A 20342-nucleotide genomic window follows, 5' to 3' on the forward strand; every position below is an offset into this window, starting at 1 on the left:
AGGCAGACGCTTAACGACTGAGCCACCCAGGTGCCCTGGAATGTTTTTCCATTTCTTTGTGTCTTCCTCAATTTCTTTTGTGAGTGTTCTATAATTTTCAGAGTGCAGATCCTTGACCTCTTTGGTTAGGTTTATTCCTAGGTATCTTATCGTTTTGGGTGCAATTGTAAATGGGACTGATTCCTTAATTTCTCTTTCTTCTGAGTGTATAAAAATGCAATTGATACCTGTGCATTGATTTTATATCCTGCCACTTTGCTGAATTCCTATATGAGTTCTAGCAATTCTGGGGTGGAGTCTTTTGGGTTTTCCACATAGAGTATCATGTCATCTGCGAAGAGTGAAAGTTTGACTTCTCTGCCGATTTGGATGCGTTTTATTTCTTTTTGTTGTCTGATTGCTGAGGCAAGGACTTCTAGTACTATGTTGAACAACAGTGGTGAGAGTGACATCCCTGTCCTGTTCCTGACCTTAGGGGAAAAGCTCTGATTGTCCCCATTGAAGATGATATTCACAGTGGGCTTTTTGTAAATGGCTTTTATGATATTGAGGTATGTTCCCTTTATACCTACACTGTGAAGCGTTTTAATCAAGAAAGGATGCTGCATTTTGTCAAATCTTTTTTTTGCATCTATTGCAAAGATCATATGGTTGGGAGGCAACTTTAAACATTAGATTGAGTTACCAGAGAATATCTCTCTAAAGAAGCAATATTTATAGTGAAATCTAAATGGGAAGAAACTGAGATGCAAAGATCTGGAAGTTTCTGGGCAGAAGAACCAGCAAGTAGAAAGATCTGAAATGCATAGGATCTTTGTTAAAGACACAGAAAAAAAATGAATGTGGCTGGAACATAGTAAACATAGAGAATGGTCTGAGATGTTAGAGAAATAGCTAGGGGCCAGATCATTAAGACCTTCATACACAATGAGACAAAAGAAGGATTTTAAGCAGCCACTCCATGGAGAATGGCTTTTAGGAAATTCAGAAAGAATACAGGCAACATTCTACTCCTGCAGAAATCCAGGAAAGAGAGGATTCTAAATACATATTTTGGAGCAATCTCCCTGCATTTCTACGTTAGTTTCTGGCATATGGCAGGCATTTAACATTTATAAATGCATTTTAGTCTATCCCTACCATATATCATATTATAATTGCTTATTTTCTTGTTGGAATTATCCATTAGACCAAACTGAGTGAAGGCAGGGACTACATTGATCCTATTCTATCCTCTTCTTCCAAAATTAAAGTTAATTTCTAAAGAAAGCCCAGTTAAAAAAATATTCCTACAAACCCTGCTGGAATAAATACACCATTAAAAACTGTCAATATATGAGGAATTCCTAATTGCAGGAAACAAACTGAGGGTTGCTGGAGTGGGGGGTGGGGTGGGAGGGATGGGGTGACTGGGTGATAGACACTGGGGAGGGTATGTGCTCTGGTAAGCGCTGTGAATTGTGCAAGACTGTTGAATCTCAGATCTGTACCTCTGAAACAAATAATGCAATATATGTTAAGAAAAAAAAAAAAAGAAGAAGAAGGTAGCAGGAGGGGAAGAATGAAGCGGGGGAAATCGGAGGGGTAGACGAACCATGAGAGACGATGGACTCTGAAAAACAAACTGAGGGTTCTAGAGGGGAGGGGGGTGGGAGGATGGGTTAGCCTGGTGGTGGGTATTGAGGAGGGCACATTCTGCATGGAGCACTGGGTGTTATGCACAAACAATGAATCATGGAACACTTCATCTAAAACTAATGATGTAATTAATGTATGGGGATTAACATAAGAATATAAAAAAATCAGGAAAAAAAAACCAAAAACAACAAAAAAACTGTCAGTAACCCTGAGGAGTAGTGCTAATATTTGGAACTCAATTTTAATTAAGCATTCTATGAAGGTGCTCTTAAATAAAAATAATGGTATGTGGATATCCTCGGGGGCATTTGTTTAATGTCTATCTGTAGTTTACCTGGAACAAAACGCGGGATTTTACAAGAGACAGACTAAAAAGACTAGATCCTCATTAAAATATCAGCAACTACAATTAGATTAGTAAATGCAGATCGACTCTTAGTTGGATTTTTACAAAGTGACTATACAGTCCAGACTCGAAGTATGCTCATGGACTAAATACTAAGTGGTAGCTATTTGGAAACATGGCTCAAGAATTCTCTTCAGGTTAAAAAGAAGTCAGTAGAAAACATACCATCTGGTTGGAAGGTTTAAATATAGTTACAATATAGCACATAAGGAACTAAATCATTTCCAAATACTACCATAAGAATCAATACCTATTTTTATTTTTTATTTTTATTTTTTTACCTTGCAGAAATTTAATTCCACCATGAAGCTTGATCAATACCTATTTTTAAATAGATTTTATGAATGGTTAAGACCACTCGTCAGTATTTGTTAAAATATTTTTAAATGAGTGCCTTCACATTTGAATAACTGGTATCTTTTCTAGATTCCAGTCCATATGTTCATATGAATGTTAAATGTTATGTCATTAACATGTAATTTATTTCTGAAAAATCTTAGGTTAAAAAAACTATTAAAATCTAGCATTAATTTTTCTGTTGCAATAAAACATCAGAAATAATCTTCATTTGTAATTAACTGAATGGGTTACCATGCTAATCAAAACCATAGGGTTAATATTGAATTCTATTAAAAGAGCTGGAAAAACAAACATACAAAAATCCACATTCTTAAATTAAAACATTTTATATAAACACATATACAAACATAAAATGTTAGCTAGAATAAAGCTTACATCATTATCTCCAGCAATGTAGAATGACAGAGTCTGGCTCCCAAGATTAAAATCTATCCAAAATTCCTCAAGTTTTTCATCTGAAGGTATCTGCAACTAATAAAACAAACATAAAAAACTTTTATATACTATGATTTTAAAAGTGACAATAGAAAAGCATGACTATGTTATACTCATGGTTGAATTTCTGGGTTTAAGATTTTATTTATTTGACAGAGAGAGACACAGCGAGAGAGGGAACACAAGCGGGGGGAGAGGGAGAAGCAGGCTTTCTGCTGAGCAGAGAGCCCGACGCGGGGCTCGATCCCAGGACTCTGGGATCATGACCTGAGCCGAAGGCAGACACTTAATGACTGAGCCACAGAGGCACCCATTTTTGTTTTTTTTTAAAGAAAAGAGGACAAGTAGAGCATTTAAACCAATTTAGAAACAATCAAAAGAAATGCTGCTTTAATACCTTACACAGAAATTAGCTAGCTCCAAGAAATCACAAATATTCCAAGTACAAATAAAGGTTGAAAATATTAGTTTGAATATATTAATGAATGGTAAATCAATGGGCTTCACTTAAAGGAAAAAAAAAGAAAATCTGAAGTGCAGGCTTTATATTTCAGTTACCCCTGGCTACAAAAATGTCACTTCATAAAATGGCTCTTATTCACAGAATACTAGACCAGCTATATTTGTGATCAAGTTATGACTATTTTTAACATTCCTGTCAACTTGTAACCTGTAATTTACTAGACCATATATCAAAGTTCATCCAATAACTAAAACGTTATAGTTAAAACTTACCTCATATTTATCAAGAAATGCTGATATACAAGGAAATGTAAAGACCCTGAAATAAAAAGTAGTTTGCATTAAAAAATATTAATAAGCCTTCACACCGTAATCTTGACTAGCCATAGAAATCATGTCTAGGATCAAAAGGAAATCAGGCTGTGGTCCTAACGATTTAAATAAAGTCATATCTCTTTCTAAACTAAAATAAGAGTTTCATGGAAATTTGTTTCTATAGAAAATGTATATTATTTTGAGGATACTACTCAACCTCCCATTCTGACTACAGTGACTATACCAATTTACTTTTTATGCTATTGACTAGGAGTAGAAATTCCTAATTTTAGCTTATACTATTAAGATAGTGGAAGCTCCCATAGGATTTACATGGGAAAAGAAGAGTAGTAATGAATAATACAGCTAATAAAAATGACTGAATTTGCCGAGTGATTTCTTGGTCAGCTATTTTTTATTATAAGCACTTAATATATAATCATCTCATTTAATTTCTACAACAAACATATGAGGTAGATATTATTAATATTCTTACTTTACAGCTAAGGAAACTGAAGCAAGTAAGTTTAATAATTTGCCCAACATTAGAATAGCAAGAGGGGAACCTATGATTCAAATCTAAATAACATGAGTCCCTGCACTCAACCCTCACCCTGTCTTTGTTTCCTTAGTAAGTAAAGTAAATGTGAACTCATTCATCCAATAAAGATGTCCTGAGCATCTGTAATATGGTGCCAGGCAATGAACTGCAAATACTGCTCTGCTACTATCAAAAGTGATAATTACCTTTCATTCATGCCCATTCCTGAGATTAAATAACCTCAGAAAGAGGTTAGCATTACAGTGCATTAGTTATAAAAAAAAAGATAGTTTGCTATATATTTTTATTCCAGTATGTGGATGAAGGAGGTAGCTCAAATAATATTTATACGAGATTTTTATTATTCCTCAAAATTCTGCTAAAAAGTACAAAGTAAAATAAGACAAGTGGGAATTATTTCAGTCTACCAGTGTAGTAAGTTATTACATGGTGTTACAATAAGATATTGTTTTAAATATCCCTGTGCATTTTACATCCCAAAAGACAAAATAAATTTTAACGATTCAACACTGTGTTCTCCCTGTTGAGCTAGTTCTTTATGAGTAAATGGTTGACTACTGTATTAAGTTTACCTTCTCTTGTCTCCAAGCATGCCATTTACAAGGTTGAGAAATACTCTGCAATCCTAATTTAAAAAAAAAAAGAGACTTTTAAAAAGCATAGTAATAAAAAAACCTCTTGTCATTTTGTTATTTTTATACTACTTACTGTTTCAAATTCAGAGTCTTTAATTCCTTTAAACGCATTAGCAATAAAATCCATTGAAAACCACTGACATGCCAGTTCTTGTCTTTGTTTTTCTGTAGTCATTCTACATAGTGCTTCTACGATACCTACTTGTAAGTCATAATCTTAAAAAAAAAAATTGTTAATGTATTATTGGAAATTATGAAAAATAAGTTTATAAAAGTCATTGTTTATAAGGAATTAGAACAAACAAGAGAAAGAAGAAAATATTAGTGTCATTCACTCATCTTTTGCCATTTTGTTCATATGGATTAGAAAGATCTCATCAGCTCAGAAATGAATACAGCCCAAATAACAAATTTACTAATAGAAGAAAGGAGTAAAACTTTTTTTTTTTTTAAAGGGTATTTGAAAGAAACTCCTAAATAATTCAAAGACTCTGCCATTCCATTATTAGAGTTGTGAATTGCAAAATAACTCACAGGATAGTCCATAAACCACAGAAACTTTTACTTTTATATGATGGTTATAGTTATTCCAAAGTATTTTAACCAGTGGTTTGTTCTAGATGTAAATCACTACATCAAAATTTTCTCATATGAAACTTAGAAAAGATTGAGTTCTTTTAATAAACACATTGTTTAAAAACAAATCTGTAAGTCCCCAAAATATTAAACCTCCAAATTCATGAAACACCATTTGAGGAAGGAAAGTAATTCAAATGTTAGAAAATTAAGTTATTATTCATAAATCTACCATTAGGCACAATTTATATTTGAAGACTCCTAATGCATGTTTAATTATTATTTTAGTCTCACAGATACAGATCATTTAATCACCTATTAGTAATTAAAAATTGCTTGATTGTACATAATTTATAATTTCCTCACATAATCTCACTACATTACAATGTTAATATTATTTTTACTAAAGAGATAATATTTTCTATTAGTAAATTTGGAATAATTTCAAATATGAACATTTTGAGAAAGCATACTTACCTCCAGCATCTAAAATCCTTTCTCCCATACTACTCCTGTAAATCAAAATAATAGATTACATACCAAACTAGTACCAATTAAATAAAAAACCCACATATTTGGGGGGAAAAAACTTCACTAAAATTTACAATTGGCTAGTATCACAGACTTTTGCAGAAAATATAGCCATAAATTATATTAGAAATCTACAACAGTTTATCAGTTTTAATTATTAATGCAACTCATGGTTGTCTTACAGCCTTATAAAATATCCTTTAAATTCTTGACCAGAACCACTAATTAAAGCAATATAGTACAAATTATTACATGAGAATTAACATTTCTTGGTTAGAGAGTATTTTCCTGGCTTCTTGAGGCATTTTGTCAAGCATAGCATTCATTTTTTTTAGAGTCTAGAAAAGAAAAAAAAGATAATCCATTAACTTTATATACTCAGTGAAACATTAAGTATTTAGAGAACTATTCTAGGTATACAAACTTAGAAGCCTATTTTTTTTTCTTAAGCACAGCATTTTATGCAGGGAATTGAAAAGGGTGGAGGAAAGAATATAAAGTATAATATAGTGAATACAAAAAACATGAGACAAAGGATATCAAAAATTAAATATAACATGATTCCAGTTATACTCTTTGCAATAAAACATATGATTATTACTCTATTATAATAACTAAAACAAAATTACCTGATTAATATATATTCTTATGGTTATATATATGTACACACATACATATACTAATACAAGTTATTTTTAGCATTTAAATATTGAGAACTCCTAATATCTGGATACTATAATTTATTTTCATATGAACTATATGCATACATAAACACAAATAGCTATGAATTTTCAATAAATATTTGGGTAACATATTTATTTATCACATCAGGCAATGAATTAAAACAACAGAAATACACTACATAATTAATTTAGTACCAAGAAAATATAATTATTCATTTTGATGAATTGCTACTAAATTTGCTTCACTCTCTCATTTTTAGGTTTAAAAGAAAATCTTAACAAATGACTTTACCTCCTGCTGAATACAAATATTCACTCTTGCGTCAATAACCAGGACACAGATTCGAGGCACGAAACTTTCCACTACTTGCCTTTTACCTGAAAGTGTTAAATCATTAATAAATGAGTATTTTAAATTCTTTTAAATGGCAATCTTGTATGAGTTAATGAAAGAATGTACTAGTTCAGAAAAGGCCCACTGACTGGTCTTGGGCAGCAGGAAACATGAAATCCAGTCCTAGTTCTCCCACTAACTAGCTATGTGGCTTTGAAAAAATACCTTTCAACAGATTTGACTCATCTTAACTCTGGCAAAGGCATAACTTCAGATTCAGCTTCTCCTTTAAGTCCTAAGGTAGGACTTTTTCAGATGAAATAAACATAGTTCAAAAGTGGAAATTTCTATCGTTAAGTTCTTATGAAAACCGGCCTCATTAATTTAGTCATATATCGAAAGTTCCATAACGGCCGTAAACACTCCTCAATATAAAGATCTAAATATCTTGAGCTTTTTTCTAAAGTTAACCCTATTCTCAAAAGACAAGGCTTTATCAATACTAAATATATTTAGAGGAATTTGCCACATGCTATTTCATAATGCAAATTTTAAAAATAATTTTAAATAATGGCAATACTACAACAGAAAATATACAACTTTCCAAAGTGACTACACTGAAGGTAAAAAAAAAAAAAAAGAATAAAATTACTCAATTAGGTAGAAAGATATAGTTATTTACTTAAAAAAAACACTTGGATTACTTTATATTCACTGGTGCTTTAGGATTGTTTTCTTCCCTAAAAACTTAAGAATTTAAGCTAGATTATATGTCATCTATAAAGCAATCAATGAAAAGGTAGCATTAACTACTATTGAAGTAAATAGCAATTGAGCTTTTAAAACTTTTTGGCTTTGAAGGCAAACTGTTCCTTTATTTATAAACAATTCACCAGCCTCAGTGACCAATCCCAGGTAATTCTTCTTCAACCAACAGAAATAAAATAATTTGTTGGACTACTTGCTTGGCACAAAACAATGACCATTCATAAGTGAGGATGAGTTGTTATGTGTTCTATATATTGAAAATTCTGTCTCATTAGATCAAGAGTTGGCAAATTATGGCCCACAAACCAAATCCACACCATTGCCCATTCTGTATGGCTCTATTATTCATCAGGAGGTACTCTACGGAAATATCTGAATGACTGAACCAGCAGTATCAAAGTGAATTTCATTCTACTCTCATGAACTTAACCAATATCAGATACCACTGAATGGCTTCAGTAATTAGCATGGGCTACAGAGTTGATGTTTCTTAATGAATTCAACCCAAAATTACAAGGCAAAAATCATTCTTATATGAGAAACTTCACTGAAGTCATTTCAATGAAAGTAAGGTTATCTGAATCACAAGTAATGCCAAACTGTTTTATACATTTCCCAAGCTGTCAAAAATTAAAACAAGGAGTGACATCTCCATTCCCACCCACATTTATAGGAGTACGTTTTTCTAAGCTCCGATTACAGGTCCAGCAGCATTTCTGGACACTGATGAAGTACAAAGGAAATTTCCGTATTTCAAAATCCATTTAAATGTTCAGCTGAGGGCTTCCACCTAGCCTTCAGTTGAAAGTGATTCATCTGCAATGCAATGACATTCTAAAAGGCAATATTAAGAAGCTAATATAATTCCATAAATGCTTTCCAAGTGATGAACATGCTCAATTAAAAATCATGCTCATGAATTGATATCAGTATTTGGCATTATCTGCATGAAAAGACATTTTCTAATGCAATTTACATAAAATCTCATTACAGATAAGCATAAAAAATGAACATTTGCAATCAATTCTGATAAGAGCAAACTAACTCTGAGCCTTAATTAAATGAAATGTCTTCCCCTCAAAAGAGTGCTTTCTCATTAGTTGACCTATATTACAAAAACACTGTATTCAATTATTGTAGTATCTTGGATTGTATCAATATCTGTGGAAATCTGTTTTCTTTCTTGTTATATAAGTACCTATATAATAATTCTTGATTTCTTTTGCTTGGCCCTAATATAAAGCTTAAAATGTTTACTATTTGGTCCTTTACAGAAAAAGGTTGTTGATCCCTAAATTAAATAGTTAGATTCCTAATATTAGGACAATACTCTGAGGATTGCAAAGTCATACTAAAACCCTAATAGCAAATTATCGTTTTAAAAGAAATAAAATATTTATTATACCTTCATCACTGATGTCATATATGACCTGAAAAAAAGTGAATATTTAATTTGTAATTTATTATTTTGTATTATAAACCATTATGTTGTATTGATACAGTAGTAAATATTAAAATAGTATTAAAGTAACAGATCACATTTGAATTCACCATATAATTAACTTTTATTTATTAACTATTCAATTGTATTAATCAGGATAAGTGCTTTATACAATCTGAACAGACTAATCCAATCAAGCCACTAACCAATCTGTTAGTGACTTTTAGGCCCTGGACATATAGAACACAAATTGTATTTTAAATAAACACATGCTTGTAAGATTGGTTAACCAATGTGATTTTTACCATCAGAAGATCAAATAAGTCTTCTATCATATTTATAACTGCCTCATCTTTTGAATTTCCTCGACTGAGAATAATCTTCTTTGATTTTTCAAACCAGGCAACCATGTAAAAAAAAGAAATGTATGTATTAGTTACTTTGAATTCAATTTTAATAATTTTAAGAATGTACTTATCTTGCATAAACAGTAAACCTAGGAATAAAGAAACATTAAAAATAAAAATTCCAGTATTATATGAAAAGTTTTATGTTTTTAAACATCTTTGTTGTTTTCATTTTTTGGTAACTCACTATATTTTAACATTCTTTAGATGGGAATGGATGAACTAATCCTAATTCTAGGCAGAAGACCTTGATTTCCCCTTTCAAATTCCTAGTTCAGGTAGATTCATTAATAGATGAAAATAAATTATCATCATAAATTAGACTCTTGGCATTATTACTATTTGAAAAGTTTTGGTGTTATTTTACTTTTATTAATTCTTATAGTTGAGAATATACTACATCCTAGGTACTGTTCTTACCGCTAGGTATACAGAAATGAATAAAACAAAATAAAAATCAATATCCCACATTCTAGCATGGGAATTAGATAATAAACAATATAAAAAGCAAAACAAAGTTACAGTAAATAGATGAGAAAATAAAGTAAAGGCCTCAGGGAGTCTTGTGACCTTAAATTCACATGATCATCAAGGAGCCTGGTGCCTACGGTGTCCTTTTGATCTTTATCTTTGTAACATAGAGCTCAGGTTACAAACCTATTTGTTTTACCTAAACCTTTATGTAAAGTCCCCAAATTCATATTTCAACTGTTTGAACATTTTATTAGAAAACACACCTTGAATACTATTTCCCCTCACATAAATATTACATATTCTGTACTTATCTTTTGGACCAGTCCTTGTTTTATCATATTTATAAGTCCAGCTTGCCCCAATATAGTGATATTTTTGCTACATCTTCCAAAAGAAACCAAAATGGTTGAAACTGCTTGGATATCCTTTTTATTAAGCTCCTAAAACAAAAAGTATACATTTAAACATCTGTAAATACAAAATAGCGTCGAACTGGCACTGTGCTAGGAGATTTGTAATCCTCACAAATCCTGAAAGTTAGCTCCTACCACCATCTCCATATTGCAAAGTACGGAAGTGCGCTTTAGAGAAACAAGGCCTAAAGCCACCAGCCCGTGAATGACAAACCCAGTACAAAAATGCAGATTTGTGTAAATTCAAGAAACTTTAGATGATGGTACAATGAATCAGTTACCTTCCATTCTAAACAGCTCTATACATTTAACTAATGGAAATAAATGTTTACTCATTTTAATAAAAGATTACTCAATCTTTTAGATTCATAACAAGTCTCAGATACTGGGGGAGATGGTCAATAATCACTTTTTCTCCTGCATAAAAATACCCTACATATAATAAATCGAGTCCAGGATTTTGGATAATTTTTGTTTTATTTTTGAAAGCACCAAGCACTATCCCCATAACATAAATACGCTGATAGGTTTTTTAAAAAGTTTTTCAAACTTCAAACAGGTAAACTATTTTTCCTCAGTTTAGGCAACACTTAGTAATGGTAATGCTATGTAAACATAGCTTTTTGTATATTGTATTTAGAAAACAGTAATCTAATATGTTATTTGGGACTCCTCAGATTTTTTTAAAAATTAGCACTTATTCATATAATTATAAGCAAGTTTGCCAAAGCCTTTTATTCATTTCTTCCAAAGGAGTACTTCTTCCTAAAAAGAGTGCTATCCGATAATTTTAACAATCATTCAACAAAAAGGAGTATTTACCCTGCATACAAGGTCATCCAACTTGTGGAAAAACTGCTTGCTGCATTTAATCTTCACATCTTCACAAATATCAATTTGTAAAAGTGTTTTCAAAGGCTTGAAATCATTTTTCCTTAAAGCATCATCAATGCATTTTTCCAACTGCTACAGAAATACAGTAATGGCACAGAGATTGAATCAAAACCAAAATTAGTCACCGTATGCAATCCAGTAATTCAAGAATTGTCACATGAAAATTCTCAAAAGAGCTTATATCAATTCACTTATTTAAAAAAAAAAAAAAACCTGTTCACTATTAAATTGGAGAAAGAGAGAGATCAAGCTTCTTTCATAATAGCAAGATTCTGCATTAAAAATATATATATACATTCTACTAATTTTCCACTTCATATCCTTTATTATAAAGTTATCATTATGTCGAGTTCAAAAAAGAAATCTATTAATGAAAGAAATAAACTTAATAGTAACTAATACTTAACACCATGGATAAAACACTAACACATCTGAATATCAATTTCTTAATGAGGTTTAAATAGTTTTTAAAAAAATACATACAGACAAAAGCACTGATTGGAAACTATATCAATATAATTTAAGATTTACATATATAATTTACATTATACATTTATAACCTTTACAAAATCCACCATCCTTACTACTAAAGTATAACATCACTAATAAGGAATTTTTATACTATAATCTGATCACCAGATTTGGTGGTAAATTGCATACATGTTAAATAGATATATTAAAACTTCTTACCAAAATGCCCTGACATAAAAATATCCAGGCATAAATTATACATGAATGACTGCATAATTCTTTTCAATGTAAAAGGCATATGTAAATAATCAGCATCTTTCATACTTCATAAATAACAGATTTTGAAAAGAAACCTACTGAAAAAATGAAAGAGTAACATTTTAAATTATTCCACTCCTGACCATTTCATAAAAACAAGTAAGCTTCATTTTTCCTAAAAATACAGCACTTAACACCTATAAACAAACAAAAGTGATTTTAGGAATTAAAATACTTCCTTCCTTTTGGTCTAGGACTACATACCTGGAGATCTGGTCTTATGGGCATTTTGATTTAATTTTAAAACAGCAAGACAAAACAAACACCTGTAAAACAAAACATATGCTTTCAGTATCTTACAATCTATTCTGTATGTTTATTGTTCAAAATCTTAATATGCATAAATAAGCATTGGTGCTTATACCAAAGGCAAAAAATAATTTCAAGTTCCTCACTGTTTATGAAATTACACATATGAACCTGGTCAAGGAAGTTTCTGGAGGAAAGCCTGAAGATCATTTATTCAAGCCTTCTCTTTTTATAGATTACTTAAATAAATGTTGCAAGTCTTGCCAAAGGTCACAGAACTAGTTAGTGAAAAAATACAAACCTGGACCTCTCTCATTAGGGATTTCTGCTATACTTGTTCCAACTTTGGGAACAAGAAGAAAAATAATCTTGAATTAACGTGTAAATGAAATTCAGTCTAGTAACATAATATTTAAGAAGGAGAGAATATGCAAGTGTATTGCCAAAGACTAGGTTATATGAGAATAGACAAATATGCAATGAAAAGAGGAAAAGAAAACCTAAGCACACTGACCCTTTAAGAGGAGTGGAAACAGGAATCAACAGGGTTACACTTTAGCACCACCTACCATGTTTCTTTTTTTAAGATTTTATTTATTTATATGAGAGAGAAAAAGCAGGAGGAGAGGCAGAGGGAGAGGGACAAGCAGACTCCCCACTGAGCAGGGAGCCCAATGTGGGGCTTGATCCCAAGACCCTGAAATCAGGCCCTGAGCCAAAGGCAAACACTTAACCGACCGAGCCATCCAGGCGCCCCAACATCACCTACCATCTTGACAAAAGCATCTAACATTTTCAAATGTGATTTGGCAATTAGCTCTATAAAGGAAAAGAAAGAGCATCTTTTCTAGATATTATAACTGGAACAATTTAAAAATAATCTGTACTATGAAAAGCTTCATAATAGAAACACCAGGAAATCAACAGAGAGATAATTAACCCAAGATGAATACAGGACTACATACTCATGAGAACAAGTGGTGTTAGTCACAGCCTACTTTATTGCAGATGTGCTAATGGAGAAATTTAAGTGCCAATGAGGGCATACATTTCAGGTAGACAAAAGGCATGAGTAAAAAAAAATCCCTTGTATTTTCAAATTAACTCTAGGGGGGGAAAAAATCAATCCCCAGAGAAACATTTGCTCCATGTGCATAAGGAGCCAAGTCTAAAGATGTTTTTGCAGCACTGTTTTGAGTGGCAAAAATTCAAAAGTACCCAGATAGGAGTTAGGAATAGGAGGGAAGGTGAAGAATGAATAAAATGTGGTATATGATAATCAATTTTGTAAACATAACAGATGAACCAGAATTTTAGATATTTGCAGTCCATTTTAAGTTAAATTAGAAACATGTTGCCAAATGATACATACTGTGTAATGGCATTTATGTGAAAAAAAAAAAGAAACACTGGCTTATTTATATCTTTAAGAATAAGTATATACATATTTGTGCGTGCTTGTGCGTGTGTGTGTGTGTGTGTGTATTTATGTTGAGGTCGGGGGGTGGAGAGAGGCAGAGGGAGACTCTGTTGGGAGAGTTTGTCAGCTCACTGGGGAGGAAGAGTAGTGAGTTGCATAGGACTGTAAATTGCTATTTGACAAAACAAGCTTTATCTGTAATTTATGCTTACATGCCTTTTTAAAAGTACAATAAATTCTTGCCAAAATACAGGTAAGTGGGATCCAAAACATGGGATTGGTAAAATGTAGGTTGGGTTATTGTGACGGGATGAAAATGACCAAAGCCAGCCTCCACAGTTAAGTAGCTGGGAAATCCAACTGCTCCATCCAAACCTATTCAGGGCCTAGCTGTGATTATGCCCCATATGGTTGTGCTTGTCTGCTCTGGCCTATATACTAAAGGGGCAATCCTAGGTCCATGGCTAGCTGGGAATTCCAGTATACCAACAATGATTCCAAGATCTCTAAATAGCTGGTAGTCATTCTGTCATTTTGCCTGACTCAGAAAGCTCTGACCCAGAAAATATTGGAAACTCAGGGACCCACTCTTTGCTTCCCAAATTCCAAAGAAGGGGTTTGCCTATTTTCTACTTGGCTTCACTCTTTCCTTAATTCTCCCCAGGCCATCACAGAAAATAGAAATTTAGACTGGTTCTGTTTGAGAATGTCGTATCACACACTGTTACAAGATTTTAACATACACAGACTTGCTTCATAGATAGAAAATGGGGGGGAAGGATATGAAAAGTATTATCTCAAATACAGAGGTAAGAAGGAAGTACTGGAGGTCAACAACCAAACGGTTGATTACTGAGAAACAATGTAGGCTAGAACCTTAAGCATCCACTACTGGCACCATTGTCATAAGCCTGAAGCTCAAGGGGGGAGCTGTCTGCAGGAGGAACTATTCCTTGGGTGATATGATAAAGAATACCACAAAGGAATGAAATGATAAAATGTATACAAGTAAAAGTTGAGATATGAAAGAGAGATGCAGACATTCCAATATCTACCCAATAAGAATTCCAAAAATTATAAAAAAAAAAAAAATAGTGGGGTAGCAAGAGTTGAATAACATCCAAGAACTTTCCCAAAATAAAAACAGACATCCACACATTTAAAGAGTCCACAGAATACCAAAGAAGACAAATTTACAAACACTGTGAGGTTATTTCTCAATAATAAAAGAGAAAATCTTAACTCACAAAAGCAAAAACAAACAAAAGCATTCAAAAGAATAACATAATAGATACCCTGTTCTCACTATAAATTTAGAAATCAGCTACAAAGTTAGCTTCAAACTTTCCCTTTACTTGGAAACTAAAATATGTTCCTTTGCAGGATATAAAAAGTTGGAAAAGACTAAATATTTAAGTGAATATGTATACATACAAAACCCTGTAAGATGTAACCAAAGCAATACTTAAAGTGCAATCCATAGACTTGGATGAATCTATGAAAACATGAGGACCAGCAGAGGTAGCCCAAAGTAACAGGGTCATAGGACCTCCAGATGGTAAAGTTATTAAACAAATACTTTAAAGTAACTATAAATATTGTGTTCCTAAAGATTATTCAAAAAGACTGAGAACTTTGGCAGAAAACCAGAAACTAGGGTGGGGAGTAAGGAAGGCCACAGAAAATTTGAAAAAGAATCATGTAGTTCTAGAAACAAAAATAGTCAATAACAAAATAATTAAGAATAAAATGGAAAGACATATAGATGAAAATTATAGAAATAGAAGCTATATCAGAAAAAAAATCCAGAAAGAAACAAAGATACACAAAAATATGAGGAGGGAGACTAGAAGATAGAACAACACAGAGGATGTTATGAAGCCCTATGTATCTGGCACTGAAACCTTGGAGATAGTGAATGAGACAGAAATAATTCCTAAGAAATGATGACAAAAAATTTCCCAAAACCAATAAAAGATATCAAACTATAGATTCAAAAAGTCCCATGAACCCCAGATAGAGAAAGAAAAAGAAAACTATACTCAGGTGCACCACAGAAACTACTGAGGAAAGACAAAAACATTAAAAGCTGCCAGAGAGTAAAAAAAGATTACTTTTAAGTAGCATCAATAAGACTGATACCTGATCAACAAAAACTATGAAAGCAGAAGACTTAGAACAGTATCTTTTTTAAAGTGCCTTAAGATTGGACTTACCCTACGTGTTAGACCAGATGTACCCGACAGACATCTACAGAACATTCCATCCAACAGCAGCAGGAAACACATTCTTCTCAAGCACACATGGAAAATTCTCCAACATAAATCATATGTTAGCCACAAAACAAGTCTTAATAAATTTAAAAAATTGAAAACATATCAAGCATCTTTTCTGACCACAAGGATATGAAACTAAAAATCAATTACAAGAAGAAAACCAAAAATTCTACAATTATGTGAAGATAAAACAACATGCTCCTGAACAACCAACAAATCAAAGGAGAAATAGAAAAAATACCTGAAGGGGGCAGAGCAAGATGGCGGAGGAGTAGGAGACCTGGATTTCGTCTCCTCTCAGGAATTCCGCTGGATAGGGATCAAACCAGTCTGAACACCTACGAACTCAACAGGAGATCGAAGAAAGGAATAGCAACAACTCTCTGAACAGAAAAGCGACCACAATGGGGCGCTGGGTGGCTCAGTTGGTTAAGCGACTGCCTTTAGCTCAGGTCATGATCCTGGAGTCCCTGGATCGAGTCCCGCATCGGACTCCCTGCTCGGCGGGGAGTCTGCTTCTCCCTCTGACCCTCCTCCCTCTCATGCTCTCTGTCTCAAATAAATAAATAAAATCTTTAAAAAAAAAAACAAAAAAAACAAAACATTAAAATAAAACTACAGACCAAATACCCCTCATGAGCAGAGATATAAAAACTTTTTTTTTTTAAAGATTTTATTTATTTATTTGACAGAGAGAGACACAGCGAGAGAGGGAACACAAGCAGGGGGAGTGGGAGAGGGAGAAGCAGGCTCCCCGCAGAGCAGGGAGCCCGATGCGGGACTCGATCCCGGGACCCCAGGATCATGACCTGAGCCGAAGGCAGTCGCTTAACCAACTGAGCCACCCAGGCACCCTAAAATTTTTAAAAATAAAGTAAAAAGGGGAATAATCATCCTATTTGATATTAAGACATTTTACAAAGTCACAATTACTAAAAAAAACAAAGTGTTAAGAATAGGAAATAAGTGGATCAATAAAACAGAAGAGTCCAAATGCACACCCAAACATATATTGTAAGTTCATGTATATGTAAGACTTTATAAATCAGAGGGAAAAAGGTAAACTAGTTGATAAATGGTATTAGGAAAATTGACTCACCATATGAAAAAAAATTATACCTCTATATCCCACATTCACAAAAATAAACTATAGATTCATTATTTACCCAATGTAATAAGTAAATGTTTAAAAATTACTAGAAGGGAATACAGGAGGATATCTATGACTTTGCAATACAGAAGGATTTAAGACATGGAAAGCACAAAGCATAAAAATAGTAATTTTTGTACATCACTGTCTCTCTCCTACACACACACACACACACACACACAATTTTATTAAGGAGCACACAGGAATCTTTATTCACTCAGAATCCACAACTGGCCCAGCAAGTCCTTTAAACATGAACACATACGTTCATTCTTGTAACTCAAACCTTCAGGCCCCAGAGAAACATTTTCCTTGACTATGCCTTTGAAAGAAGGGGACTTCAGTTAATTACACTATTCTGTTTATTTTGTATATGTTAGAAAACTTCTATTAAAAAAAAGTTGGGGTGCCTGGGTGGCTCAGTCAGGTGGGCATCTGGCTCTTGGTTTCAGCTCAGGTCATGATCGCATGGGTCGTGCTACTGAGCCCCTCTTAGGGCTCTCCATGCTCAGCAGGGAGTTGGGCTGGAGATTCTCTCCCTCTGCCCGTGCTGCCCGCCCCCCCAGAGCTCATTCTCTCTCTGGAATAAATAAATATTTATTTTTATTTAATTTATTAAATTTTTATTTAATTTATTAAATTTTATTATTTTAATCTATTTTTTAATATATCTTATTTTTTTAAATTTTTAAAATAGATTTTATTTATTAATTTGCCAGAGAGAGTGAGAGGGCACAAGCAGGGGGAGCAGTAGGCAGAGGGAGAAGCAGGCTCCCTGCCAAGCAAGGAACCCAATGCGGCACTCCATTCCAGGACCCTGGGATCGTGACCTGAGCCAAAAGCAGTTGCTGAACCGACTGAGCCACCTAGGCATCCCATCCCTAAATAAATCTTTTAAAGAAAAAGTTTAAGGGGAAGAGGAGGCCAAAACAATGCTGAGAAGGTTGTAGGTTGTGCCAATACTGACATTCTTCTCTATGCTTTAGAATGGAGGTAGAATTTGAGAAACCTAAGTAGTCAGGTATGAGAAAATACATTAATTCACTGCCAAATCCTTCCTCTAGCAGAGCAAAAATACAGTTGCTTCTTGCATAATGAACAACTGCTTCCTAATCGTGCCAAATGTCCATTTTCCTGCTTTTCTTTGCATTCCAACCTGTGGCTCTGGAAGTACTAGCAACTTAGTACACAGTATTTGCAACAGTTGCACATGGTGGCTGAGGAACATTTTGTAGTTCTAAGCCCTTCATACTATTAATTTGTACACATGTAAATCTAGACATAAACTGCATGGACACAATATGGATTCTACAATGGCAGAGGACAAGTAAACATTAGGATGGTGGCTAAGTATGTTTATAAAAACATTTAATAAGTTTAATTATTAAAATAGCTTCAGTATTAAATAATTTTATTTAAGATAAATGTTCATTAATAATTCATATTTTATCTTAATCTTAAGAGATTTTAATATTTCAAAACATTTTAAAGGAAAAAAATTTCTTTTAAAGTAGGCTCCACATCCATTGTGGAGTCCAATTCAGGGCTTGAACTCATGACCCTGAGATTAAGAGCGGAGCTGAGATCAAGGACACTTAACTGAGCCACCCAAGCACCCCTAAAAAAAAAAAAAAATTTGTTATATTATTTCATGTTTTTGATGAAAATGTACTCAAATCAGTATATTTTGAATACAATTACATATTGTTTTAATGCTTAAATCATACTGTCTATAGAACACAAAAGTAAGTCTTGATTGTAACATATTTGTTAATTTATCTAAATTGAAAATAAAATTATGGACTATATACTAATTTCTGATTTTATAGGTAAATATTTTACTATTCAAAATTCACCAATCATCAAATATCCGTAATAAGTGAATTCAGTTATCTTTGATATTTTTCCAGCATTCAGTCATGAAAATAGCTTTACACATATTGGTCTACTTTGTTGTAATGAAGGTGTGTTTGTAAAAGACTAGAACATTTTATCTCACAATTTGAAAACTTGATTAAAAATGTAAATACTTAAAATATATTTTAGGGACATCAATGTGTACTCTTTTCCTAGGGCCAGCAACTGCGGGGACAGGCAGGCCCACTTCATTACACTTTTCTGTCTTCACAACTCAAACAATATGAATTTGAATTTAACAGGTAATTCACGAAGACATGAAACACAGCACGGAATTACTTACGGCCAAGAGACACGAAAATGCTAACGAGAAGGGTTTAGTTCCCAGACTACCTTCCTGCAAAAAGTGGGCCAGGGAAAAGGAAAACTGGTTAGTATCTACACAGGCAGACTTGAAAGTAAGGAAAATAAACCATTCAGGGAGTCCCCCCTCCCTCCCAAGGCTGACTACATACTAGCTTCGACAGAGCCAAAAACTTAGCACCCTTCACGGGGCAGGTCAAACATTTCCAGCCGAGAGGTTAAGGGTAACCCTAGAAGGAAACAAAAGCCATACACTCATCCACACCAAGCGTGAACAGGCTAAAGCATCCTGAAGAAGCGCGACGCAACAGAACGAGGGACAGGAGAGGACCTGAGAATCGCGGCGCAGATTCAGACTTAGCAAGAGGCCTGTGGGGTTGTGCTGCGGGCTAAGCGGGCTTTGAACCCTGGGCTAAAATCTTTTCTACACTCTTTCATGCTTTTGATGAAAATACACTCAGATGAGTATATTCTGAATACAATTAAATTATATCCACTGTGAGGGTATGAATGCGTATATATGCAGGCAAATACAAGGATTAGAGCTCTGACAACGACCGACAACCTGACAAGTAGGAGGCGCACACTCTCCCCCCAAAGCCCAGGGGATCGATCAGTACAAGGTCCGCGCTCCAGCACCGCACGACCGCTCAGGTCTACAAACGCCGACAGGAGGCTGACCCGGACCCGGGACGAGGACCAGGGAGAAACACCGGCCTCCCTCCTCACTAGAAAGGACCCGCGGTGATGGCCTCGCCGCGGAGCCCGGCACACGCATCCCTTTTATCAGGAGCCCCGCGCGGCGGCGCTCGGGAACGCAGGCTGCGGTGCGGGAGGCCGGGCCCGCTCCGCGCTCAGCGAGCGCAGACCCCGCGGCCGCCGCAGGGGCACGCGCCGCAAGCCC

The 20342-nt window shown here is 34.0% G+C and overlaps 1 protein-coding gene across 2 annotated transcripts in view; it reads right to left on the bottom strand.

The window, feature by feature from the left end:
• SYCP2 (synaptonemal complex protein 2) overlaps nt 1–19804 on the bottom strand; it is a 76837-nt gene extending 57033 nt beyond the window's left edge. Inside the window, exons 1-14 of one of the 2 annotated variants that reach the window (XM_035025498.1) lie at nt 19591–19804; nt 19419–19472; nt 12328–12389; nt 11263–11406; nt 10339–10467; nt 9452–9556; nt 9111–9135; nt 6896–6981; nt 6173–6258; nt 5867–5901; nt 4887–5029; nt 4751–4803; nt 3575–3620; nt 2780–2875 (exon numbers count right to left, since the gene is read on the bottom strand). In XM_035025498.1, the coding sequence (XP_034881389.1) occupies nt 2780–2875; nt 3575–3620; nt 4751–4803; nt 4887–5029; nt 5867–5901; nt 6173–6258; nt 6896–6981; nt 9111–9135; nt 9452–9556; nt 10339–10467; nt 11263–11406; nt 12328–12351 (972 nt within the window). In that variant the 5' untranslated portion in view covers nt 12352–12389; nt 19419–19472; nt 19591–19804. Of the gene's footprint in view, nt 1–2779; nt 2876–3574; nt 3621–4750; nt 4804–4886; nt 5030–5866; nt 5902–6172; nt 6259–6895; nt 6982–9110; nt 9136–9451; nt 9557–10338; nt 10468–11262; nt 11407–12327; nt 12390–16309; nt 16348–19418; nt 19473–19590 lie in introns of those variants that run through there. The other variant, XM_035025497.1, reaches the window with a different exon arrangement.
• Nucleotides 19805–20342: the final 538 nt, after the last annotated feature.

The sequence above is a fragment of the Mirounga leonina genome, unplaced genomic scaffold (genome assembly GCF_011800145.1).
Source record: "Mirounga leonina isolate KUSES-001 unplaced genomic scaffold, KU_Mleo_1.0 Mir_195, whole genome shotgun sequence".
Classification (NCBI taxonomy): domain Eukaryota; kingdom Metazoa; phylum Chordata; class Mammalia; order Carnivora; family Phocidae; genus Mirounga; species Mirounga leonina.